At 38.7% G+C, this 26101-nt stretch overlaps 3 protein-coding genes across 3 annotated transcripts; all 3 read right to left on the reverse strand.

Annotated features, from left to right (window-relative positions):
* Positions 1-28: 28 nt before the first annotated feature.
* LOC135609565 (MLO-like protein 9) lies at positions 29-14697 on the reverse strand. The gene is made up of 15 exons (XM_065102951.1): positions 14410-14697; positions 13664-13721; positions 10835-11070; positions 8359-8475; positions 8183-8243; positions 7221-7309; positions 6825-6899; positions 6658-6746; positions 5330-5379; positions 5184-5224; positions 4939-5112; positions 2141-2176; positions 1946-2013; positions 1256-1316; positions 29-611 (listed from the first exon to the last, which is right to left on the reverse strand). The coding sequence occupies exons 1-15, from the start codon at positions 14539-14541 to the stop codon at positions 228-230; spliced, it is 1671 nt and encodes a 556-aa protein (XP_064959023.1). The 5' UTR covers positions 14542-14697; the 3' UTR covers positions 29-227.
* Positions 14698-17140: 2443 nt separating this feature from the next.
* Positions 17141-20461, reverse strand: LOC135609566 (protein indeterminate-domain 5, chloroplastic-like). Its single transcript, XM_065102952.1, has 4 exons — positions 20324-20461; positions 19730-20229; positions 19141-19537; positions 17141-18493 (listed from the first exon to the last, which is right to left on the reverse strand). The coding sequence occupies exons 2-4, from the start codon at positions 19896-19898 to the stop codon at positions 17428-17430; spliced, it is 1632 nt and encodes a 543-aa protein (XP_064959024.1). The 5' UTR covers positions 19899-20229; positions 20324-20461; the 3' UTR covers positions 17141-17427.
* A 3368-nt stretch (positions 20462-23829) lies between these two features.
* LOC135609567 (peroxidase P7-like) lies at positions 23830-25635 on the reverse strand. Its single transcript, XM_065102954.1, has 3 exons — positions 25024-25635; positions 24740-24931; positions 23830-24652 (listed from the first exon to the last, which is right to left on the reverse strand). The coding sequence occupies exons 1-3, from the start codon at positions 25243-25245 to the stop codon at positions 24095-24097; spliced, it is 972 nt and encodes a 323-aa protein (XP_064959026.1). The 5' UTR covers positions 25246-25635; the 3' UTR covers positions 23830-24094.
* Between the last annotated feature and the right edge of the window lie 466 nt (positions 25636-26101).

Here is a 26101-nt window from a genome sequence, read left to right on the forward strand (position 1 = left end):
TTGTAAATTAAAAAAAAAAATTCAGACAAATGTGAATTTTTTTGTATGTGCATTGATTTGACAATATGGTCTCACCTAAAATAGGTTAAAAAATGTGAAACATCACAATTACAACAACAGCTTTCTGGTCATTTTGTTCTGTACGTAATGTACATTTCTCATATCTCACAAAAAAAGAATAAAAAGAACAAAAACCAACCTGTAACAGCACTATATTATGATCACAATCATGTATCTGATAGATTAATGAACGAGTAATCATCTTCTTTCTCGTGTTCTACTGCATGCAGCTGCTGTTCAGTTGATCCAGTGAGCAGGTCGGCAGAAGCTACAGCTGAGGTTGGGGTGGCGGTGGCTGCCGACCATTGCACTCCGGCATTGGTACCTTGGGCATCTTGATCTCTCTGAGGAGGCGTTAGCATTATATCACCGGCAGATGTTTCGCTGTCAGCAGGGACAACAGTGGCTGCTTTGGGGCTTCCTTTGGGGCTTCCTTTGGGACTTCCTTTGGGACTGGTGGTTGGGTTCTTTTTCTTCACGGCTTGGTGCCATTTCATGATAGCCTTGGATGTGTGGTCGTCGAAGATGGACCTCTTCATGTGTGATCCCATCTGAAGCAGTGGAAGAAAACGAAAGAAGATTAGCATAAGCATCAATTTTGTTTGATCATAAAATTACAAACATTGGATATCTTCAAGCTTCAAGCAGATATGCCAAATGATAGATCTCAACAAACAGAAACTTGCATCAAAAACTAGATTCTCCAGTCAAACAATATGCCAAATGAACTGCTTGTTAACCACAGAAACATGGTTTTATGACAGTATTTTAGCCTATGTTTGATGAGTATTTGAAATTTTGATCAAGTATCATGTTATAATATAAATGATCAGGTGACAGCAAAGTTTGCAGTTTTGGTTCCTGGACCTGTGCCGATCCATGGCCGGACCAGTACGTGTCTAGTTTGTTCCAGTGTACCATGTATTGGTACGCCGGAACGTACCATGAACCATGAGGGGAGGAAGAAGGAAGAGAAAGAAGAGGAAGAAAAAGAAAAAGTAGAAGAAGAAGAGGAAGATGGAAGCAAAAAAGGGTAGAAGAGGAGGAAGAAGGAAGAAAATGTCCTTTAATGATTGAAGAACATTTTACCACTTTTGTATGGGATATGTTATTCTTTAAAAAACCTTCGGTCTAGCAATAATAAAAATCTACAACAATGAAGTATCAAAATGAAAGAAGATGAAGAAGAACTTGCCTGAGATACAAGTGCATAAAGAGGAAGCGTAATGTAGCTACACAAAATTTGGACTACGACTCTGCATAAACGCCAAGAGGAAACAAATAAGTAGATAACACATGGGAACAACCAGTTAGCCACAATACCTTATTGTAAACTTGTAACATGATGTATATCATCTACAAACACTTTATTCAACCCTTTTCGTGAGCATATAAAACTTCCTTTATCTTGTCACCTTGTTAAATGAAATTTCAAAGTAACCCTTGTTATAGTGATTTAAGATATAGGCTTAGGCCAGTACATAAGGATACAGCAACTAACAGTTAGTGAGAAAACATATCTGCTTGGTCTGAAGGCTAAATGCCTGAAACGACTGATAACACTATCCCAGCATTTCATCTAAATGACAAGCTGCAGTTGTGACCAAATGTCATTGGTCAAGGCCAATAAAGAGCACATAAATTAGGGCAATGGTCGCATTGATACTGATATTGTACCACACCTAGGTATACCATTGTGATGGCTGATAATATAATGATCCATTATGCCAATTCTTTACATAAGACAAACACAACTTATGTATATGCTTCTGGAATTGACAGTGGAATCGGGTGTAGTCAGATACTGAATAATAGCAGGTATTCAACCTTATCATTACAAGTATTTGACATCAGTGGATAGGAAAGAGAATATAACAGAACTTACCCAAGACAGATTCTAGCAATCATGAGTGTCCTGTTGTCTTGGAAGCAAGAGTCCAATCCAAATTCGTACTATTCAAAGATATAACAATTGTCAACTTGAAGGAAATAAGTATCATGATCAAGAAACAGTATAAAGAAAAAAAGGAGAAGAGAGAGAGAGAGAGAGAGAGAGAGAGAGAGAGAGAGAAGGCCTAACCCATATCCATAGAAAATATATTATTTGGAAAGCATTCTGCATGAGACAAGAAACAACACTTCAAATACTTTACAGTTTACACAATATTTTTATCTCACCTATAAGTTAGCAATAAACACAAAATGAAAAAGGAAAAGGCAGAAGGAAACAAAGGAAGAATATAGTGTCTAAAGTAAAGCCAGAGTCCATGCAACACTAAGGTGGAAACACTACTTCCAGCTCACAACTGTTTTTTTTTTTAATCTTAATAAAGTTATTTTCATGTATTTGTATTTGAAAATTTTTAATTAACTCTGCAAAATTTTGAAAGATCATATGTATCATGCCAATCTGCATATTTAACAAACAAAAGCCTTGTCAATTTCTGATTGTTGGCATCAAGTTAACTGTAAGTGATGCAGTTTAAGGAAAGATTTGAAATTAATTTTAGATAGGGCAGGACTGCATTCATACATCTAATAATTTGGTGATAACTTTACCTAGAGGACTTCAGATTGTAAACCATCTGATGTGTTGGGAACTAGACTTTTGAAACTTTCCAGTAATTCATAAGTTGAATGAAAAAAATATGAATATGAATGGTAGCATTGGACAAGAGGTCTGAAGCTCCAAGCCATCAAGATCCTAGTCACCAAGTTCCACACAACAATGAGTAATTATGAATTAATAACTTGTGTTTGACTTTAACAATTTGTAATATTGATTTGTCAATTAATTAGGTTGTTTGATAGCTGGGATCATTAATGTATATAAAAGGAGAGGGGACTTTGTGATAGCCCTTAGTTATTAACTATCCAAAGAAAAAATGTTCTCTTTATCATATCACAAATTCTCTTTCACTCCCTTCTCTTGCTTCACATCATCTAAAATCAGAGTATTGCTACGCTCTTGAACTATTTTCTTCTTATGCGGAAAGGGGTAAATGCTATGAGCCTATGATGGAAGAATGATACTACATGATAGAGAGGCAAGTGATGAAAAAATTGAAACTCTAGGTACAGGTTATGCAAGTGATATATCCAAAGAATCCCTATTCACTCAAACAAGTTATGGGAAAGTCAATTGTGGATAAGTTCATCCACATGGCAATATTAAGATTGATGTTTTGGAGTTCCATGACCAACTTCAACCAAAAAAGTGTTTTTAATGGCTTAGTGTCATTGAGTTCTTTGGATAAAAGGGAATATCAGAGGATCAAAAAGTAAAATTAAATGCCATGAGACATCAAGGCTATGCTTTAATTTGGTTGGACAAGATGCAAAATATGAAAGGAAAGCCTAAGTTTTCATGTTGGGAGAGGATATAACTTGATCCTACGAGAATTTCGTACCTTTTAATTATGTTCAAACTCTATTATCCAGGGTTTTGAATACCGGTCCGTATCGGCGTACCGAGCTTTGCTCGGTATGGTACGTACCGATATGTACTATCGGTACGCTAAGGCATACCGATGGTATACCCTAAAACCGTAAAAGTACTTTCACCTACCACGTCGGTACGCCTCGATAACAATCGAAATCCGGGGTGGTTCCGATCGATATGCCTCGGTACCGGTCAAAATACTGGTACTACCTGGTAGAGGATGGTCTACGTACCAGTATCCTCTCGGACCAATACATACCATCCGTATCGGGCGGTACACATCGAAATTGAGAACCCTGCTATTATCATAATTCAACAATCCACAACAAGACAAAAAAGGGGTCACTGATCACATCGGCAAATCTAATAAATTGATAGCTTGAAGCAACACTTAGGAAATGGAGGAACCCAAAGACATCAGCACATGTGCGGTTAATTGTTTTAGCTGCCAAAGAACATGCAGCACAACATATGTTCCACATAAATTGAAGTTATTTTGAAGGAATTCATAGACATCACTCCAGCAGAACTCCAAGTAGTGTACCTTCTTTAAGGAATATTCAACACCAAATTGACCTAAACAGGAGCAACCTTGACCAACAGAACTCACTACTTGATGGTACAAAAAATATCTAAGGATTTGAATAGACAAATCATAGACCTATTGAACAAGGGATACATACAGGAAAGCTTGAGTCAATATATAGTTCCAGCTCTACTAACTCCAAAGAAAGAGGAATGCTGAATGGGAGAAAACAAAGAAAAATGAGAAGAGAGAATTAGAAGAATGTAAGTTCTTTTGGTTGACCAAATAAAATAGAGGGAGATGGAGAAATGAGAAAGTAATTGCATCAAGAACAAATCCCTATTCAAACAAGAGAACAAAGGCACCAAATATTTAAATTGCTAACTTTTCTTAGATGTAGGTATCATATTTCATCACAGGTCTTAATATCAGTTTAATTTTTCCAGCTTTCTTATTTTATTGATTAGAAAATAATGGCACAATTAAAAATTTTAAGGGTCATGACTTTAGAAGGTGAAGACAATGAGGGTAAATGAGGCAGGACCAAGTTGATCTTTTGGAAAGATAGGAAATCTAGAAATTGATATAAAGAGAGGATTTGTGAATCCAAACGGTTATGTCATATATATATATATATATATATATATATATATATATATATATATATATGACATAACCGTTTGGATTCACAAATCCTCTCTTTATATCAATTTCTAGATTTCCTATCTTTCCAAAAGATATATATATATATATATATATATTACTGAAGATCTTAAATAATACCTTAAATGTAAGAACAAATAACTTGAATATTGCCATGAACAAAATCATATTGATGGTCAACCAAGCAGTAGACTGTTTTTTTTTTTTATTCTAATGATCACAACACAGAGGAAAAGTAGAAACATACCTGAAATAATGTAAAATGAATGAGAAACAAAATGAATTGGGGACGACCAAACCAAAAATGATGATCACTGAGCTGTACAAGAGGCATTCCCTGGATAACTGCATGTCTTTCTTTGATTTCAAGAGCCATTCGAGTGATGATAGCCTGCAACTTAGTCCCAACAGACAAGATTGTCTGCAGAAATGGTCGTATCATTGGTTGAATGCAGAAAATAACCAATAAAATACCCATACTATGCTGCTTACAATAAGAGGAATGACAGATATCCAGAATAATGTAAGCCATCCTGGAAGGAAATCAATATAGTGCAAATTATTGATATTTAACTGCTTGTCCAAAGATGGAATAAAAAATAAATGTATGATTTCATAGATGTACTGCAATGACACACCTTTCACATTAAGAAGCAAGAAGAGCACTGCAGAAGCCCATAACAGAGGACTGGTCAGCCATAAAAGGAAGCAAGTCAAAAGTTGCAGACTTGAAAAAACTAATTTCGGAATTAAAAGGGGAGCATTCCAGTGCAATTCAAGAATCAAGCATATTGTTCTCCACATTATGTAACACAAGATAAAGAATATATGCTTCAACAAATTATTTCAGTTTCTTCAACATCTTCACTGACAACTTTAGAAACTATGGCCCAAATTTGTACTACTTACTGTAACAACGATCTCTTGTCAAGTTTGTTACCATAGATGGCTTTTGTTTTAGATATTACTCACTCTGGTCGTCTCATCCTCTCTTCTCTCTCTCTATTTTGCCATTCTTCTGTTCTACCCCAACCCAAGTAGACAAGGGGGTGTGTACCGAATCGTGTTGGTACCATAGGAGTCCACCTAAGGACTGGCAGTGATATCGGGTCAAACATTGAAACGTTGGTTGCTTCCTAGCTGAATGTGCTTAAATCACATAGATCCCCACCTTCCCAAACTTTCCTCAGTTAGCATGTCAACAACTTGAGGGTTGGCAATAGATGTACATTTTCTAATAAAAATTGGTCAAATCTAGAAGGAGATTTTCAATTTTTTATTGCACACCATGACTCTAGTTAACAAGCCAATTGATCACAACCCTCACATGCTATGGACCAAATCAAGTAGCAACACCTTAGTGCAACCATATAACAACACAAACATAATATGAGCTGTCATAGTTCACTTTGGTATCCTGAATTGATGGGTAAAAGAAAAGTTATCAACTATCAAGGGACAAGGATTATCCTGTCATGTTAGATAACACACTGTGCATGGCAGCATATTACGAAAAATTAGCCTATAATACAATGGCACATTTGGCATGAGTTGAAACACCAATCTAATACAATATTTTTAAGACATGTAGCGATCAATACGATCCTTCTTTACCTTTTATTCTTGGTTTTCAATCAAGCTTGGTATAATGAACGTAACATATTCTTAATCCCTGTAGGCACTCCTTTTCCTACATTTACTCCATCTAAGTCTGGTGCTTCGAAAATCAGTCCATGAACAATGGCATATCTTGGCTGCTTTTTCCCATATTTTGGAGAAAAGATTTCTGGTAAATGTTATATATTCGGAAGACAAGAATAGATGAATATTTTATATTGTTAGCTCTATCATTATTAAATACCAACCCCTAGCTGGTAGCAGCAAAATAGCAATACACAAAATGAATTAGTTTACATGATTTGATAACAAGCACATGACATAGAAATTTGAAGATTTATTATCAAACCTGATTCCCACAACAACCTTGAAGTCATCCTCCAGTGACCTTTTAATGTATTTTTGGAAGTCAAATTTACTACCAGGAGCTAGATGAACCTGTAGTGAGTGATATTAAAACTAAAGCAAACAACAATTCCATTTGAAACATTGTGAACTCTCCATTAGAAAACTCACAGTGATGAAACCCTGACGCATGGCCAAGTAATCAGCCTTTCGAACAGAAATGAAAAATTGACGAAAAAAGCTAACCTGCATAAGTAAGATACTACAAGACCATCATCTTCATAACATAACTTTTACCATAACAAAAAGATGATGTTTTCATTAAAAAACAGGCAAGTATAAAACTTAAGATTTTGCTAATCCACTGCATCTAATGTAATTTTGGGATCTTAAATGAAATATGCAATCCTGAGATGAGACTTAGATTAATAAATCACAAAACAATTGTTAGAAACGAAGCTCACTACACTATTTTTGGATGCAATTACACTTACGGGCGTTATCTATCAAATCAGAAAGCAAATGAAAGGTAAAAATAAACAATATTCAGCTGAAGAATCTTCTTACAATGTAAAATGAGACTGGGATTCTATTCCAGAAACTTGTATGCTGTCTCACAAAAGATGTCTCATGTGAAAATCTAAACCTTGAGGGATCTGCACCATTTGAATGCAAGCAAAACTTTTAGTTAAAATTTGAAAACAGCAAAGACGTAATTGATCAGGATATTACAATTGCCAAGTTGGAGAGAGTATGAACCAAGGATATCGGTTTTAGTAACCTATCATACACTAGGCAATAACTAAATCTACTCCATTCGGAATCATTAAATAACATAATACAAAAATAAAACAAATAATATTGAACCAGTATCTAGCTATGTGCTTCAATACTGGAACATGGTTAGACCAGTAAATATCAATCATACCAACCAGTATTATCAAGATATAAAACCTTCACAAGAACTATGTCCTGTCAGATCTGTCAAAGATTTTGTTCCATCTAGTAACCTAACTTGACAGATGAGTGAAACTGTCTAGTGATCAGTGATAGGTTCAATTATTATGTGCTTATATCAACTTGGATGGAGCAAACTGTGGGCATCACCAATAAGTAATAACAATGGGGCAAACAATGTCCAAAGGAATCTGCTTTCATGATGAACATAGTAATATTTCCAATGTTAATTTTACCTAAACTAATATTTCTTTAAGTATGAATAAGCATATTAAAAAGTATGTCCCAGCCCCAGCTGGGCAGAATTCAGTGATCACTAATTTTTAATAGAATATAGTTGTTGAATTTAGCACTAGACATAAGAAAGAAGCAACAAAATACTTGGTTTGGCAATATACAATCTATTAGATACCATAATGTCACTTTATAATCAGGAAAACATTTAAGGTTGGGCCTTGGCACAATGGTAAGGCATTAGCAGGCAGAGATATTCGGTGACTAACGAGTGTAATGATTTTCATATAAAAGTTCTACCGCAAACACCATGAAGTATAAATTGCAAACATGATTACCATTTGAGAATTCATAATCTGGAGAGGAGGTCTCTATTTCCCACTCCTTCCAACTGCTAATCTGCATGATAACAGTTGTTTAACAAAAAATAATAATTCATTATAACTTTTCAAACTAATTTGCTATTTGAAGCTATCCAATACAAGAATTGGTAAATTTTCAAATAACTGTTTACCTTTTCTCTTCCCAAAGCCATCGTAAGACCACTAATCGTGACATGAAAGATAGCCAGGAAAAATATGAAAATGTGCAACTGATGGAGACCATGCAGCGAAATAAGTGGTACCTTCCCCTATAAATAGAAAAAACAGTAGCAGATTCCAATTTTAAAACTAACTGTATTTAAAAAGAGAAAACAATTAAAGAAAGATCCAATTTAAAAGATGTTAGAATCAAATCTAAATAACTGAACCACAAAGATTTATCAAGATCATTGCTTGGAGCAAACTAAAAAATTTTGATTTAATATCATGATTCAAAAACTTTCTAGTGGGTAGGTTGACAACAACAATGAAGTCAAGTGCAGTCATATCCTGTTAAAGGTACCAAATGGTGTGATATTGTATCATTTTACATTATTCTACAATATCCATACATCAACCCCCAAGAACCTTATGGGAAGACTTCTGGTCTGACAGTACCCCTTTTAATAGATTGCCTACTCTTATCAGTGTAAGTGAAATGAGGAATCACAGCATGGTGTTTAACTTAACCATGAACAATTAATAGAATTATCTTAAGTTAATTGCTCTATTCCATCCCTCCATGTTCAAGAAAATTCAGAGTATTCATCTTTCTCTCAAGTTCCCTATGAAGACAAGTGGGACTTGGCACTTTGCCCTTCTAGATCTATTTTTGTTAGCAATGCTTATTGTTACTTCAGTACGAACGATGATGTTGATAAAAAAGAATTGACCAGGTTAAAAGACAATTTGGCATCTCAAAGCTGCTCCTAAAATTAAGGTTTTCCTTAAGAAGTGTTGCTAGAATAGACTCCCAACTTTTAGGTAGATGTCTAATATTCTCCGAGGGTGGGTAAAACTTATTTTGTTATTTGTATATTGATTCTCCTAAACATATCTTTTATAAATTCTCCTTGGCTATGTCCTTCACGAATCTTCTTCAACAGATATGTGGTGCTTCATTAGAGGAAGGGAAATATTTAGCCAAATGTTCTTCTAATTGGATTCAACATCTTATTGTTACCTCCCTATGGTACTTGTGGATTATTAGGAATGATGCCAAATTGCACAACTATCAAACTAATCCTTTATCATTCATCTGTAAAGTTTAGCCTGTATTAATTATTATTTCAATATTTAGCCTGTATTAATTACTATTTCAATATAGTTCAAAATACTCAGGGGATTCTAGAAAAGCAAGGAGACACTCGAGTGGTCAATGATGTGAGTGTTATGTTGTAGAAACAGATGACTCAATTTTCTCCCCTGATATTCCTGTGGGTAAAGGATTTGTGCTGAAATAGGCTTGTGGCAAGGTACTTGGTCTTGGATGTGGAAGCCATAAAACTAGCAATCCTAGGATGGCCCTCGCATTGCTGGATGGATCAAGGAACTCAATTTCAGATACCGGATCTAGACCGGTATGCGTCCGACATATTGACACATGGTATGCCAAAGACGAAAGCAACTGGAGGAAGAAGAAGGGAGAAGAAGGAGAAGAAGAGGAAGAAGAAGGAAGAAAGGAGGAGAGAAGACGAAGGAGGAAGAGGAGATATACCATTCTGGCAGTGACTGATGGACGGCGGGCAGTGAGTGCATCTCCCAATGCTGCCGCAAGATGCATGAATACATGGGACCTAGAGCTAAAAGAAAATGTAAACCAAAGTGGACCACCGGAAAAGGGATGGTCTGCAAACTGGTTCACACTCAGACCGATAGATACCGGTCATCATGGACTGAACTAGGCAAAATATTAATCCTTGAAATGAATTGAGAAAGGCTGAATATCTTTACCTATCTAACTCATGGATAAAGTCCGACTCAGAGGAGGTCAACAATTTTGTTAAGGTAATGACCGTGGTTCCTTGGTTTCTTATAATATTTTTGCTGACATTCATTTTATACAGAATAGATAGACAATTGTACAGTTTTGTCATATACCAAGGGAGCCTAATCATGTTGTCCATAGGTCTCCTAGCTTTTGGAGATCCCAATGCATTCCATTTTTATGGAATGCAGTTGATCATTTAGTTGCAGAGCGCATACTGAATCAGATAATGTGTTTGATCTTATTATAAAAAGGAACTCCCAGGATATCCAGCTTTGATGTTGCAACAGACTTTCACATTGAAATGGTAGTGCCTCTGAGACGAAAAATTAAATACTCATATAATATAACTTCTATATTACTAGTGCTATTTCTTCCCATGACAGTTTTTATGATGCAACTAACTTTAAGTGAAATGGCAGAGCCTTTGAGACCATATATTAAATGTTCATATAATGTAGCTTCTATTTTACCAATTTTATTTCACCCTTTCCAAAAATAGCATTTTATACTATGTGGACCAAGTAAACTAATTTCCCAGAATTCATAGAAAACAAAATCATCACATTTGTTCGACTCCAAATTCATTGCAGAAAGCAAGTATGCAGTTTTATAGGCACAAACTGTGCATATGCACTTACTTCAGGACAGTGAGGCGATGATGAAGCTTCCACTAACATTCGATGCTTTGAACCAAATCCCTCAAGTGAGCTCCATAAAAGTCTCCTACGATGGCCTTCACCCTCAATGGTTTCCTCTTTTCCCTCCTTGAGACATGGCAACATGGTATCTGCAGCTTCCTCAGGTATGCAGATTTGGATAATGTAGTTCTGACCAAATGTCAGCAATAAGGATATGAATCCAAGAATCATCAACTCTGCAAAAATCACCAAAAGAGTTGACAAAGGTAACTTAAGCAACAAATCTAGTGAAAGCATTTTAATCACAAAACAACTTTTCATATTTTATTTTGACCAAGTCAAACACAAGGACAAGTAGACCCAAAGACAAGAATCTTTAGACTGGGTTTTTTCTTGAATAAGTTTTAGTTAGTAGTAGGTGAAGTGATAAATGGATTAGATGGGTTCTGAATGTAATCACTTCATAACAAACCATTTCTCTTTGACTGGAACTAATTATAGTGAAATCAGATGTATAAAAGACTCTGAATGGGAAACAATTTGTATCATTCTCTCTTTTTTTTCTTGGTGGCCAATTGACTGAACCAGTTGTTGAAGTTAGTCATTAAGAAGTTTCTTGCATGGTCTCCAAGAAAGTTCATTGGCGAGAGTTTACGAGTCTATATTCTGCAGATGATACCTTGATTATTTGGCTTTAGCTGGCAAGGACAATATTATTAGGCAAAGGTCATGAAGATTAGATTTCATAAAATTTATCTGATGCTTTTGCGAGTAACAAATTACTGTTTTTGAGTCGGCTTGGATTATGAAAGGCAAAGAGAAGCCATTGTCCTTGATTTACTTGTTTTTTTTTTAAAAAAAAGCAATGTTACGTTATAAGAGTGATTGGATGGCAATGATTCAGGTGTAGTAGAGATATGAAGAGTATATAAAAAACTTGTCTATCGGTGTTATGCTGAATTTAAAAAATTCCATTCTCTCTGAAATTTCGACTTATTTTTGCTTTCCACACTTCCTCCTTGGGCAATAAGTAGAAGGATTGAGCCTCTAAAAGGGCAATGATAAGAACAGTAGAGGTATTCAATGCTAAATCGAAGACAGGTTTGCGAGAAGAAGAAATTCAGGACCTTGGCAATAATCAACTTTGACAGATTTTAGATGGTCCTTAATGGATAACTGATGGTAATAAGCACTACAGAGTGAGAATAAAATCTTAGCTGATTCAGTGCCAAGGAGATATTCTAGAAGACAAGAACCAGTTTCTGCAAAGTAGTACCCCTTTTGGACAGTCATTTCAATAACATCTTGTATTTTCCTACTTCGGTTTCATAAGGTATAAGGCAATGGAAAATCTACATAATTGTAGTCATCATTTAAATCAGTGAGTGTGCTCTGTGTCATTTGTTCTTAAACTCTATGAGGTAGCCTGGGGGAAGAATCACTGTTTGTAATACTGGATCTGTTACCCATTGCTGGTCAGACCAGTATATCATGCCAGAATGGACTACACCATTGTGTGCCAACAGTAGAAGTACAAAAAAAAGGTAGAAAATTGAAAATGAAAATTGAAAAGAAAGGAAAGGAATGATTCAAACCCTCTTGTTCATTTTTGGTTGTGGTGTCACTATGAGTCAAGCTTGAGATACAAAAACTAGTAAAGGCTTATTCATAAGTCCCATTAGTTCAATGTTTAATCAGTTTAGGGACTTTCACCAAAGTCACAAAACTGTTGAAATTTATCAAATATAAACCAAATTCCACTGAAAACTTGACAGTTTATGTATTAGTCTGTATTCAAACCAGGATGTACCACCCATACAACAGTCTGGACCTGAACCAGCATGTACTGCCTACTACAGATAATATACCAAGAAAAGGGATCCTTGGCTAGGGATAAAAGAACTCCTTTTTGTGATGAACGGGAAGGTAGCTCATAGAATATTAAGTTCACATAAAGAAACCTGACAAAGCTACAACAGAAGGATTGAAATGAGCTTATCTGATTCAGGATGTCAACATGAATAATAGAACCACAAAACGGAAGATGTATATGGAGAAAAGATTCTTCCATTGCATAATATACATTCCATTGCATAATATAGAGAAAATGAATGGGGATGCACTGCATGGCATTGGTATTAACAAATATAATTTATCCATTTGTTGTATTTTGTTGAGGAAACTACAGAAGTAGATCAGAAATTACATCCAATTTAGAGGAGGGCCTTGTCGAATTTTTATGATAGTTTTGAACAGAAGAAATACATAGCAGACTGTTGTTGGTCTAGATTTTGGTTGGTCGAGATATGCTGTCGTCGGCACTAGCGAACTGCAAACAAACTAAAGAGAAAGAAATTATGGGACTTTCAACAATAATTCTCGGTTTATTGTGTATGTTTTTCAGCACCCAATTTATTTCAACTTAAGTTCCAGTTAGCTGCCATTTGACAGAAAAGACCATTAAATATTCTGAATTTAACAGTTGGAAAGTGTCTATTAGATCTTCCAGTTGTAAAAGGTGATTGTTTATTCTTGCAGTTGTTCGTTTATTTTGTTTATTTGACATGGGTTACAATTACATTTCAGCTTTTATTGTGGGGTTTTGGCTTCACTGGTGAGTACATGTTTGTGAACTTTAGAACGGGAGCTTTTGAATTATATTTGAATAATGTAAATAGAATTCAGAATTCCTTCGACTCAATTCCTCAAAAAAAATAGTGTCACATCGTTTAAAATTATAGAGTCATGATCAAGACAAAATAAGGTTTAGTTACAAACGTAGTGCTTAGGTTCATCTAATCAGGAAGAGTATAAAACTTCATTTCTTACCATCCTTAATCTTCTCAAGAGCTTCAAACATAGCCTTCTTGCGCCTCTCTGTAAACCACTGCCAACCAAGATAATGTTAAAAGCAAACCAAGTATTCACAAATCAGGCAGTAAGCCGAAGAAGATTAACTTTCATGCCTGTGTAACTCAAGCTCTTCTTTTCTTTTTAGTGGCAAGAAAAATTCAAGTACTAGCATAAAACGAAGGAAGCACCGGAGGTTTTTCTAAAGAAAGACTATTTTAGTTCTAATACCTTTCGTTTCTACCACCATTATTCATTCCACAAAACAATCCTTCATATAGCAAAATCGAGAAAGAAAAAATAGAAAACAAATTGAAACAAAACAGGGAGACCAAGCAGAACAGAGGACCCAATTTTCATGAAGAGAATCATCTATCATTATTGGCAACAATTAAGAACACAAAAGCACCTAAATAAAGAGAACATGAACATGAGTCGAGCTTCCAAGATGAACCGAAACCAAAATCTTGAAATGGCTTTATATAGGGAAAGAACAGAACAAGGGAAACAGACAGCCCCCAATATTTTCTTGAAGAACTCACTTTAGACAGGATAATAACATGAATCGTGCAATGCATCAAGGTTGATTAATAACAACATCTTCGTTCAAACCATTCTCTCAAGCGGTAAAAGAGAGCTAAACTTTTATTATTTTTAAGGTAAAGAAAGAAAAAGAAAAGAGAGGACCACATGAAAAGGAAATGTGACGAAATCGAGGGGGTCACCTGTCCGAGGTGGTGCAGGCCCTTCTCCAACAGAATGGAGATCAAGATGATAACGGCGCAGACGGAAGCCACCGCCCATGTGGGCGTCTCGTCGAGCTCTCTCGATTGCCCCTCGCCACCGCCTTCCGCCATTGCCGATTACCCCCAAATTCGATCGAAGCTCGGCTCTTTATTATCCCAAGGAGGTGGGAAAAACAAAACCGAAAAAAAGAGAAAGAAAGAGAGAGAGAGAGAGAGAGACGGGGAGGGAGAGAGATGAGGAGAGACCAGAAAAAGAGAGAGAGAGAGGGGTGGGGGGGGGGACACTATTTTAGAAACATGGAGTAACCAAGTGGTGGGAGCCACAAGATCCAGTGAGAGAGAGAGACAGAGAGAGGTATTTCAAGCAACTGCGGAACGTGGGTCCCACGGAAGGTGACGGTGTGGGTACATTAAACCGGAGTCCTTCCAGAAACTCCATAAAAAGCGTCGTCATTGAGAATTATGGGACTAATTATATATTATCATTTGTAATTAGTTAATCTTAATATTTTAATTTTTATATTATTAAAAATTATATTAAAAAAATTTTACTCTAAAATATATAATCATATTTTTTTTCTCATATTATCGATTCTATTGATGAAAATACTACACGTCTTCGGTCATAAACTCTATATTATTTTTATCGATAAAATTAACGATTCATAAATATATGGATCCTAATATAATTTTTAAAAATATAAAAATTAAGATACTAAATATAACTAATTATAAGAATAATATATAATTAACCTAAATTTATTTGTACGATCGATGATAAAACAAAATAGCAAGAGATTTAAGCCTCTTGCATTTGAACATCTAAAGAGATTTAAAAAAAAATGCTACTAACGTTGTTGTCTTTACAAATGAACTCTTTAAGAGGTGATTAATCAGAGGTTTTCATGAGACAGTATAAGTTAATTTTTGTGGAGAAATATTAAATTCAAAATAAGATTAGCCTATGATATAAGATAAAAAAAAAAAGGGAGGTCAATATCATCTCTATGTGTAGGAACTTTATAACTTGGATATCAGAACTTCCATATTGGTAATGCAATTTCATGAGACTAAGGAAGTAATTCTTCTTTCTTCAAAATCTTAATTAGATTTTAATCATCCCTCTCAACTTCCAAATATACCCCTTTTCTACTTGTAAAAAAATAGTGAATTAATTATATATTACCTCATGTAATTATCTATTATTAGCATCTCAAACCTTATATTTTTAAAGTTACATTGAGATATTTATATTTATGGAAGTGAAACATTTGATCTAGTTTCTCATCATATAGTCGACTCTGCTAATAAAAATATCATAGGGTTTATCACTAAGCACGTGTCGACTCTGTCTCACTTAATTTATCATCGATCACATATGGTATTTTCATCAATAGAATCGATAACATAAAGAAGAACATGATTAAATATTTCACTTTCGTAAGTATAAGTAGAGATCATAATTTAATTTTTGAAAGTATAAAAACTAAAATATTAATTATAGTTAATTAAAAAATATATAATTAACTCAAAAATAAATCCTTTTTATGGTTAATGCTTCAGTTTTGCATCCGGTCCAAGTTTCACTTGTAATCTCTTAGTAGAAATCCCATTACACCCTTAATGTAAAGCACCTTCGAACCAATATTGACTAACATGAAAATGAGATTAATATATATATATATATATATATTTTGTCATTTCATATTTGTTTTGTTGGCTGTACAGATGCGGTGTCCTTGCCCTATGGATTCATCTGTCGGAGCAACGCATGCACTTTAATTTGGCACATCCTCTTAAACTTAGCATTTGCCTTTAGATGGAACTGCAACACCTCGAGGGCATCATCTGCTTGGAGGCAGAAGACATTCCATGACCATGTAAAACAACAGCATTACGACAATGCTATATATTGAAGTATGATGCTGAACAAAGGTGGAACGTATGCGCCATTGTTCATGTGTAGATTGGGTAAAAGTATATCTACCCATCGTTACTGTATGTTCAAGCCATTCAGAGAACTGTTCGATCGAACTGCCTTCCTTGAGATGAACTAAAGAATAAGAACGAGATGTCGAGAAAGGATTCACCCTCCCTGACGCATGAGCGGTGACGGCGACCTGAGAGGAGGAGAAAAGGAATCCGATATCCTAAACGAAAGTGATATATCAGAAGATATTTCTCTGCAAACACCGCAAGGCAAATCAAGCAGGGAATGGCATAGCGACGGGAGGCTCACATGAGGGACCAACGAGTGCTTCGTAATGCGGCAACATCCGTGAACCTGTCGCTCTCCCTATGGGTCCCTGCAACGGGGTGTGCTACACGGTGGTACCACCGGAGTTGATGACGATGACGACCTTGTCGTCACCCTCGCGTCCATGGCAGGCAAAGGGCGTTCGGGGACGTGACGAAGGGGAGGAGATGATAACTCTGTGGCGGGCCGATGCTGATGTGGTCGATACTATCAAGCCTTTGGGCGGGTTGCGACTGGCGGTCAACGTGTGGTCATCGTTCTCAACACCTGCGAAGTCTCACCGAATATATGCGTGTACAAATTCAAAGCACTCTTTTCACCAAACATGGATTATAGTATTGCGTTTTCTCTCTCTCTCTCTCTCTCTCTCTCTCTCTCTCACTCACTCTCACTTATCCTTTGCCGCTTGCTTGTCTCTGAGTACATAAAGAGAGAGACGGAGGGCAAACAATGTAACCCATGAAGGAAAGCTTTCATTAGCTTCAATAGACTTAAAGAGTACAGGCTTCTTGTCCAATAGCAACAAAGCTAAAGAAGGAGAAAGACAATTTAGAAAGGAAATATTGCAGGTTAAGATTGCGTATAACACAGTCCTTTAGCTTGAAGCTGGGACAAGCTGCAGTTATTTGGCTCCTGCTAAACTGGTTTCGCAGTGACAGTAAGGAAAGCGACTACAGCAGCAGCTTTCTCTCCCAGTATTGGCCAAGTCGAGTTGCATACCTACCAAGTCTGCCTTGTCTTCAGTAACGCTTGTTGCAGACTGACTTCAGTTCCGGATCCAAAGAGGCCATGTCGATGCCGAGATGTTGTTCCTCCCTTTGCGTTAGAACTCCTCCCATCCTCCTCATCATGCTGCCAACCCCTAGAAAGTCTCGAGTTAACCTGTCTGTGGCTCCGAAGCCGCTGAACCCGGTTTCTTGCTGGTTTCCACCACTCAGTATGCCACTGGTTTCGTTAGTGAGAGAATTCACGAGGTCTTGGAAATGGCTCTCGCTCTCTACGCCATCGAAGACAGTCCGAGAACCTGCATTCTTTGCAGCGCTAGAATATAAGCTGCCGACTCCTCTGAGCGAGGAGCTCGCACTGATGCAACTGGATGTTGCACCCATTTGCGTAGCCTTCTGAAGAAGTGCAGTTGCCGACATATGTGGTGGCATTGATTCATTGCTCACCGAGTTGTTGCACAGAGGAGACATGTTTGCATCAATAAGATTGTTGCCCACGATATTTCCTGCAAAGATTGCGTTCGGCCCGTTGCTTCCACCAGCAGTGTTAAATGGATCAGAGACGAGTAGATGAGCATTCTGGTTCATTGCTACGTTGCTGCTGTTGGTGACGGCGCTCCTGTTGCTGCTGTCAGAGAAGATGCCAAGATTGGAAAGATTAGTAGCAGCTGCGGCAGCCGAGGGGGATGAAGATTCGGTGTTGGTTTGGAGGTGTTGCAGTTGCATGAAGCCATGGAATGGTTTGCTTTGTAGCAATTGAGTGTTCTCAATGATGTCTTGGCTTGAGCCGCCACCAAGATAGAACGGGGCAGACTGAGGTGGCGGTGGTGGTCGGAAGGACGGCACCGTGAGGTGATTGAACTGCATAGCGTTGCCATTTCCGCCAAGCCGGAGAAGATCTGCTGATGGATGTGTTTGATCTTGCAAGGTGGAGAGCTGCGAATTCAAGTGAGGAAGGCCCAAATTTATTCCGGTGTTGCCATAGAAGTGGCTGCCGATGGTGTTCATGCTGGCTGGAACCCTCGCGCTCTCTTGTGCTAATGCGTCGCAGAAGGCTCTGTGTGTAATGAAGCTATCACGCCTGCGTCAATGACCACAAGATGAAGCTATTAGTTGCACTCTTGGAAGAAGAAGATGCTAAGCATGCATCTCTGTTTCATACATCGTGTTGCAAGGCATCAGATTAGAACCATATAATATATTCGAGAGGGAACTCCTTCCATGATTTGAAGCCCTTTCCATTGCTCCGAAGCCAAGATTTGTTGCTATTACCTCAATCAATGCACAACTCCTTTACATTTACTCATCCTAACAAGAATAAGTGTCGGTGCACTTCACGCCTCGAGTGGTGTCGCACCTCCGGACAAGAATAATTTGCTCACAGCCAAAGGCGACTCTCATGAAATGGTGGAGCTGTGTGCCATGGCCATGCCTTGTTGCCCATGTATCTCCAATTCACAACACAACAAAGGAACTTGGTAAGCATTGCCTCCAGGGCACCACGTGAATCCAGTGATGGTAACCCTAACCCTACCTAAGATTCTTAGATCGAGAAATCCCAGTCACCGAAACCGAGATCGGTGATGAGTGCAGAGGGGAGTAGCACCACCAACATGACCAAGAACCTACTGCGGGATGGATGCTGATGTTTCAATCATGGATTGGAGTTGGATGTCCAAAATGCATCGATCGATGAGCATTGGATGCGATGATAGATGCACGCAGTACCTGGAAAAGAGGGTTCCGCAGTCGCAGCGGTACTCGCGAGTACCGCACGTCTTGGAATGGGCCTTCCAGTCCGACTGCACGGCGTACCGCTTCGAGCACTTGTCGCACTTCCACTTCTTCTCGCCATGCTTGCGGCAGTAGTGCTTCTTGATGCCGGTGAGGTCGCCGAGGGCGCGAGAGGGGTCGTGGTGGGCGCAGGTCGGCTCGGGGCAGACGTACACACGGCGGCGGACATCCTTGGGGTTCTTCTGCTTCAGCTTCCACGGTAGGTTGTGGCCACGCCGGTGCAGCTGCAGGTTCTGTTCCCGCTGGAACCCCTTGTTGCACACTTCGCAGATGAATCTATTCGTTGCAAGGAGCGTCTTTGGGGATAAGGCGATTACCTCAGCGTCAGGATCTGCGGATTCAATCAGAGTCAATGGAGTCCTTACAATGAAATTGTTTGACTCGACAACATGTGGAAGAAACTGGTTAGGATAGTTGATAGTACACAGCAGTAGCAAACTCTGGGGGAAGAATCCGAAAAGATTAAGATCTGTGAATTAGGATTTGTTTTTGCATGCAAGTGTTCGTGAGTTTGGATACTTGCTTGGGTTTCGAGGGAGGTTCCTCTTTTTCTTCGGAGGAGGAGGAGCTGCTGGTTGAGCAGCAGCAGCAGCAGCTACCGCTGAGCCTGGCTGTGGCTGTTGCTGCTGGGTGACATGCTTCTCTTCCTCTATGGATCCGAACAAAGGTACCGACGACGAAGCCATTGTCATTTCCTGAACCAAAGCAACAAAACAGCACTGCGCTTTCTCTCCCACTCGATGGTCTTCTTGATCCTCTTACCCTCACTATCTGTTTCCGTATGGGATCACTGATGCGTCCAAATTAGAGCCACAGAGAAGCCGTCGCTACCTTTCGATCCAACTCTTCCTCTTCCAGATCCAAAACACAGGAAAAGAACCAAAGAAAGGGAGGGAGGAAGAGAGCAAGAACACAAGTCGTAGCACACGAGTGTGGATCTATGCACCAACAAGGCAACCCTAAACAAAAGCCTCCAAACTCTTCCTCCTGGCTCTTGCTATCTCTGCTAAAGAACAAGGAGAGCTGCAAACCCAAACAACCAGTTGCGCTCAAAGCCAAATGGAACGAAAGAGAAACAGCGCGAGAAGAAAACAAAAGAGCAAAAGTAGTAGATTACCTCTTCCTCCCCTTCTTCTTGTGCTACTCCATGGAAGGGAGATCCACATAACAAAGGGCTGTCATGTGACCCTTCTCTTCCTCTCTTCTTCCCTTATGGACGATTCTCCTTTTTCTCTTCCACCTTTCCCCTTGTGCATCTATTATTCCTCACCCTCTTCCCACCGCACCGCAAATAAAGAGAGAGAGAGAGAGAGAGAGAGTGTGTGTGTTGACGGAGTTCACGTAGACAAGAGTGTCGCTGTTTGGGAAGAGGTCCACAGGACACTTCCTATCGTTTGGCGTCTGCTCTTCACTGGGCGTGAGGACAAAAGGCAGCCTCTCATTCCAACCCTGTAAAAGCCATATTGGTGAAAACAGCATTGACTAACACACTCCCTATCTTACCACAAGTCAAAATGAGCTTTGAATTCAACGGAGTCCGGTAAGCATGTGGCACTTCCACTTCCTCTTCGTCTCATAATTTAGGATTGTTACGATGGTAAAACAATTAAAATTAGACGAATTCACTGCATTTAATGGCATCACAAAATTGGTGGTAGATTAAATGACACCCAAAACGATCACAAAATAAGCCTAAACCATAGCCTGCATCCATCAATCCTTTCCACCATCACTTTTTTCAACCGATATATGTCTTTAACCCGATAATAAAAAATAGATCTTAACATTATTTGACATCTAAAAAGACAATCAATACTAAATTCAAAGCATTCAAGAAGCGAACGAAGAATAAGATTCAGACTCTCTTTACCATACTCAGTCTGGGCCCATCACTAAGAAATCACATCACTAAATTTGAAGTTTTCAAGATGTAAATGAAGAATAAGATTCAGACTCTATTTATCGAACTCATTTTGGGCTGACCATCAAATCCGAATAAATTACATCAATAAGAGAGTTCTGACCGAAGAGATGACTTCCAAGAAATGAGAGACTCTATGACCGATCCCTACTATCCATGTATGAGGGTGGACTTCCCTAGATGGGAAGGAGACTCGAGATCGCAGAACGATATTTCTTATAGTTTTCTCTAATAAATCTCGAGAGAGAGACTGAAGTAGGATTTATTCACCATATGTTTTGTCATTCTCATATGTTTCCTTTTCGACTCTTTGATTGTAATATGTTTTTGATAATAATGAATAACAACTTCATTATTTATCCTTCCAAAATATGTTATTTATGCCGATGTCATCCGAAAAGATATACCAAAATGATTGAATGATCGACACACAAACCGTCTTATTCTCTACTTTTTCTTTCTTATCGGACAATCTTACCATCACAAGACATTAACACGACAAACGCATATCCCCATAAAGCATTGGAGAAATTGATGCAATGAGAACCTTCGTTGCCTTGATTTCACATCAAAGTCAATGTTTCTTCGTTGTGGGTAATGAGAGTTGAGCTATGTATTTTTAAGCACTCGAGGGATTCTATCTATATATGAGAGAGATCAACCCCTCTTACTAATCTATAGATCGACCTTCTAAGGACTCCTTGTCTTACATTGAAAACACAAACACTTAGAGTTTTGCCCTCTCTTTCTCTCTCTCTCTCTCGCTCTCCCATACACATCTTTTACCTTTGGTTTTAATTAGTGTGTGTGTGTGTGTGTTCTTCAAACAAGTTCATAAACATGAATCATGCAGCAAAGGCAGCTAACTAAGGATCCAAACAGTTAATCTCATCTCTTGTTTCTGATGGCTGATGATTGCATCCTCAAGATGATGGAATCAATCAGCAGTCTTCCAACCCCACACTAAAGTGCCTTTTTCCTGCTCCTGAAAGGTGATATGGTGAGGCTCAAAAGACCATACCTCTTTTCCACCTAAACGTGACAGCACAGTCAACAAATCCCCATCCAGTGTTTGTTCTCACTGCTGTCCTCACAGACTTGGCCTCCTCTGTGGAGTTCATTCTCCTTGTAAGCTTTCGTTTCAGCCATTGGAGGCACATGAGAAGTCACCCCCATCTCTGTCTGAGAGAGAATCTTTGTCTGTCACAGGTCTCACCAATTAAGTGGCAAACCACATGCGGGAGAGGTTGCTGCAGGAGCTGCTCATACACATCGAATGATCGAGGAAAACGCCACCAAATATACAACAAAGATGGACTTTAAATGGTCTTTCGTTTGTGGTCCTGTGAAGAAATGAAAAGGATTTTGCATTTGTACCAAAAGAAGAACAATTAAATACCTTAGAAATTACATTTGAGATAATTTTAAACTCTTTAGCTTAGTCTTATTATAGAAATTATAACTTATGTGGGAGATGTCGGTGTTGATAGAATCGAGAAGGTATCCGATGCTTAATCGAATATCAACTTATATAAAAATCGAAGTTAGACGTAGTTCCTCCGATGCTCAAGTCGATAACAAAATAGAGTAGAAGTTTAAGTAAAAACAGTAATATGATTTGACGATTCTTTATAATTAGTTTAACAGGAAAAAAATATTCCTTGTTACCAATAAAATATCTTATCAAAGTATTTTGAATCGCGGGCTCAAATTCTTTGAAAAGAGACAATAGTGTTGTGTCGACACAAATGATAAATTATTTTTTTTATAATCAACTACTGTCATCTTAGTAAAATATTGTAAAGATATTTTTTTATTATTCGAAAAGAAACCTAATCAAATCAAATCATTTTATAAGGATTGAGACGTAGTGAGGTAAACACGATGACAAGATCTCCATGAAACATGGCCTGTCCTTTAGTATCTGTACCCTTGCCGTCTACATAGATTCCATGCTCCTCCTGAGGTGGCATTTGGGTTGGGCATATTGGCTGCATTAAATTGGATTTCTTTCCAAGTATCTATTCCTTCTAATCGAGTTTAAAACGAGTTCATGTAGCAAAACCACTGTTCAATGATAATTTTTTTACATAATTTAGAGATAAATAATCTTTCAATATTTAGAGATAAGTATGCGTACATAAATGACTATACCAATAAAATATGTTTAAGTTATAGGAGAAATTTATATGATTAGGTTTTGGGCTTCCATCCAAACTTTAGTAAGTCCAATATTCTTCCCCTTAATCTAAATTTATAGGCCCAATTTGATTCAATTTTAATGTTATAATTTTACGACATGAGTCATATGTCATTGACATCTGACCAAGATTCTGATTTATTTAATATATGTTAAATTATTTAAAATGATAAATAGGTTAACAAAACCAAATTAATAGATTTTGAGTCGATTCGATTAAATATGTAATCGAATTAGAAGCACGCTCTGTGTCTTATCTCCATATTCTTCGATCAAACTATTAAGTTAATCGAGTACATCACACATCCTATAGTCTTAGTAAGCAATCATCCCACACTTGCTCGTTCCACAAGTCAATGACCTAACAAAGTCGAGGAAGATGATGATCCAAATCTTCAACCTAAGATAAGCTCAAATGAGTTGATTGAGTGTGAGAAATATTGCATCCACGTTACATTCTTGGACATAAAATATGGGCAAGTGTGAGCAATTTGACTACGTGTTGAATAAAATAGATTAGTTAATCGAATACAATACAATCAATAGATTATGTGTTCTTTAGATCAACGTGGACTTCATTATTGATAGCAAACATATGGGCTTCGCGAAGAAACCATTTGCATTGCATCGACCGAAACGTCGATAGCGAGGCAATCCAAACACCGACAACGTATAAGACACAGTCCATCCCATTTGGACGCATCTGACGTACACACACACACACACACACAGAGTGAGAGAGAGAGAGAGAGAGAGGATAACAGCGCTTAGTTCACCACGCTGCAGACCTTCCTGACCTCCCCGGCGGAGCCAGTGAGGGGGCTGATGTCGCCCATCTTCACCATGGCAGCCGCGAAGTCGGCGAAGAAAGCCGCCTGGTCCTTGCTGTACGCCACCACCGTGGCGTCGGTAGACCCGCCGTTGAAGAGGAGCTGGTCCGAGTGCAGCAGGCCCTTCTTTCTCAGCAGGTTCTTGTAGTAGTTGTTGTCGAAGGAGCCGGGGGTGACCAGGTCAAGCGGGGCCAGGTTGGTGTCACCATTGCCGGCGGTCGGAGGGCACCGGCGCTGCCGCGTCCTGGCGAATCCCGCGTCGATGTTCGTCTCGTTGTATATCCTCCCCCGGAAGGTGGCGCACTGAGCCAGCCCGATGGTGTGCGATCCTGAGAGGACGACCATGTCTTTGAGGCTGAGTCCTTGCCGCGCGAACACGGAGGTGAGCGTGTCGAGGTCGTCGAAGGCTATTGGCAGGTTTTGCTCTGCCAGATCTTTGCTGGCGGTGGTGGAGTCTCTTCTTCCGAGCTTCACCTTCCATGAAGGCCCACCCACCTGTAATGCACGGTCAAATTCATCATCGCAGAAGCTTTGGATCTTACGATAATCTATCAAAATCTTTCTGTTCCGTAATTTACTTACGTATACGGAGGAGTCTCGTGCAACGATGGCAAGGATATCAGCACAAGACACGACGCCCGGACACACCTTCTCCACGGCCGACTTTATGCCGTCGATCACTTCGTATCCTCTCGCAGATCTGAAGTTTTGACGTGCGTTCTTCTCGCTCACGATGCCCGCCGCATCGTTCAGCAAGATGGACGCGTCACAACCCTGACAGATTTACCAGCATTCAAACTCATCCATCTGCGTGTGTACATGTATGTCGACACAGAGAGAGAGAGAGAGAGAGGGAGCTGCTGAACCTGAACAAAGCAGTCATGGAAATGGAGGCGGAGGAGGGACGCGGCCATACGATGCTCTCGAGCGATCGCCGTACCGGTGGCTTTCTTGACGGTTGGCAGCACCTGTGGGCAGGTCTTGTCGTAGTAGTTAGGCGAGAGCTGCGCCTCACACAAGGCCATGAGTGACACGACCAAAGCGGCCACCCACACAAGTTTGGAGGAGGAAGCTCGCAGCGAACTCATTCTTAGTGTATCTACCAAAACAGGGCATCGCCATCTGCTTCCTTATAGGGAAGCCCCCAAGTAGGAGTTATCCACACGCCATTGATCCAGATAAGCCATGACTTTTCTCTTCAACTTTGGATGGCTTCCCTGTCTCTCTCCCTCCCTCTCTGTCTGACTGCGACGGAGCAGCTTCTCAACCATATCATCGAAGCCATGGGTCCCTATTTGCGTCCGACAATTGGGTTCCGGTAACAACAATATCATCAGTCACACAGCACGCAGAAGCAGCCTTCGTGGTTTCTACCATCATGACTCTTCCAAGTTTCTTCTTCACCAAGATTACGCACAGGGCTTCTTCGTCAATGGATGAGTAGTTTGCTTTTGCTAGGTTGAAGACAAAGATGTCATTGGAGCATGTAAAACAAGCATTAATTAATGCATTTTTTTTTTTTTTATCTATTAGCTTTTTCTAGTACAATCGATCATGTTTGGTGACAAGAACTTCTCAACTATTATGGTATTTTAATGAAAGTTCCAATTCACTCTGACTTTTGTGCTCATACAGGCCTACTTTTGTCTTGTTGGAAAAGACACATCAGTAGTGTGATGGTACCACACCAATCATTTAGGTTTATCATCATGAATTTAACCTTTTTTTAATGGAATAAATGATGAAGATGAAATAGTATGAATTGGATCGAAAATATTAAATTAGAATAGTTTTGTTGACTCTTAATTATAGATATATTATTGTAAAGAGTAGGTAGACTCATAAGTGTGTGTGTCAGAGTCAGCATATGTAATCAATAAGTTTGAGTCAAGCATCAATGATTGACTAGTTATAGGAATAAGGATTATATCATTTTGCATTATG

The sequence above is a fragment of the Musa acuminata genome, chromosome BXJ2-4, assembly GCF_036884655.1.
Source record: "Musa acuminata AAA Group cultivar baxijiao chromosome BXJ2-4, Cavendish_Baxijiao_AAA, whole genome shotgun sequence".
NCBI lineage: Eukaryota > Viridiplantae > Streptophyta > Magnoliopsida > Zingiberales > Musaceae > Musa > Musa acuminata.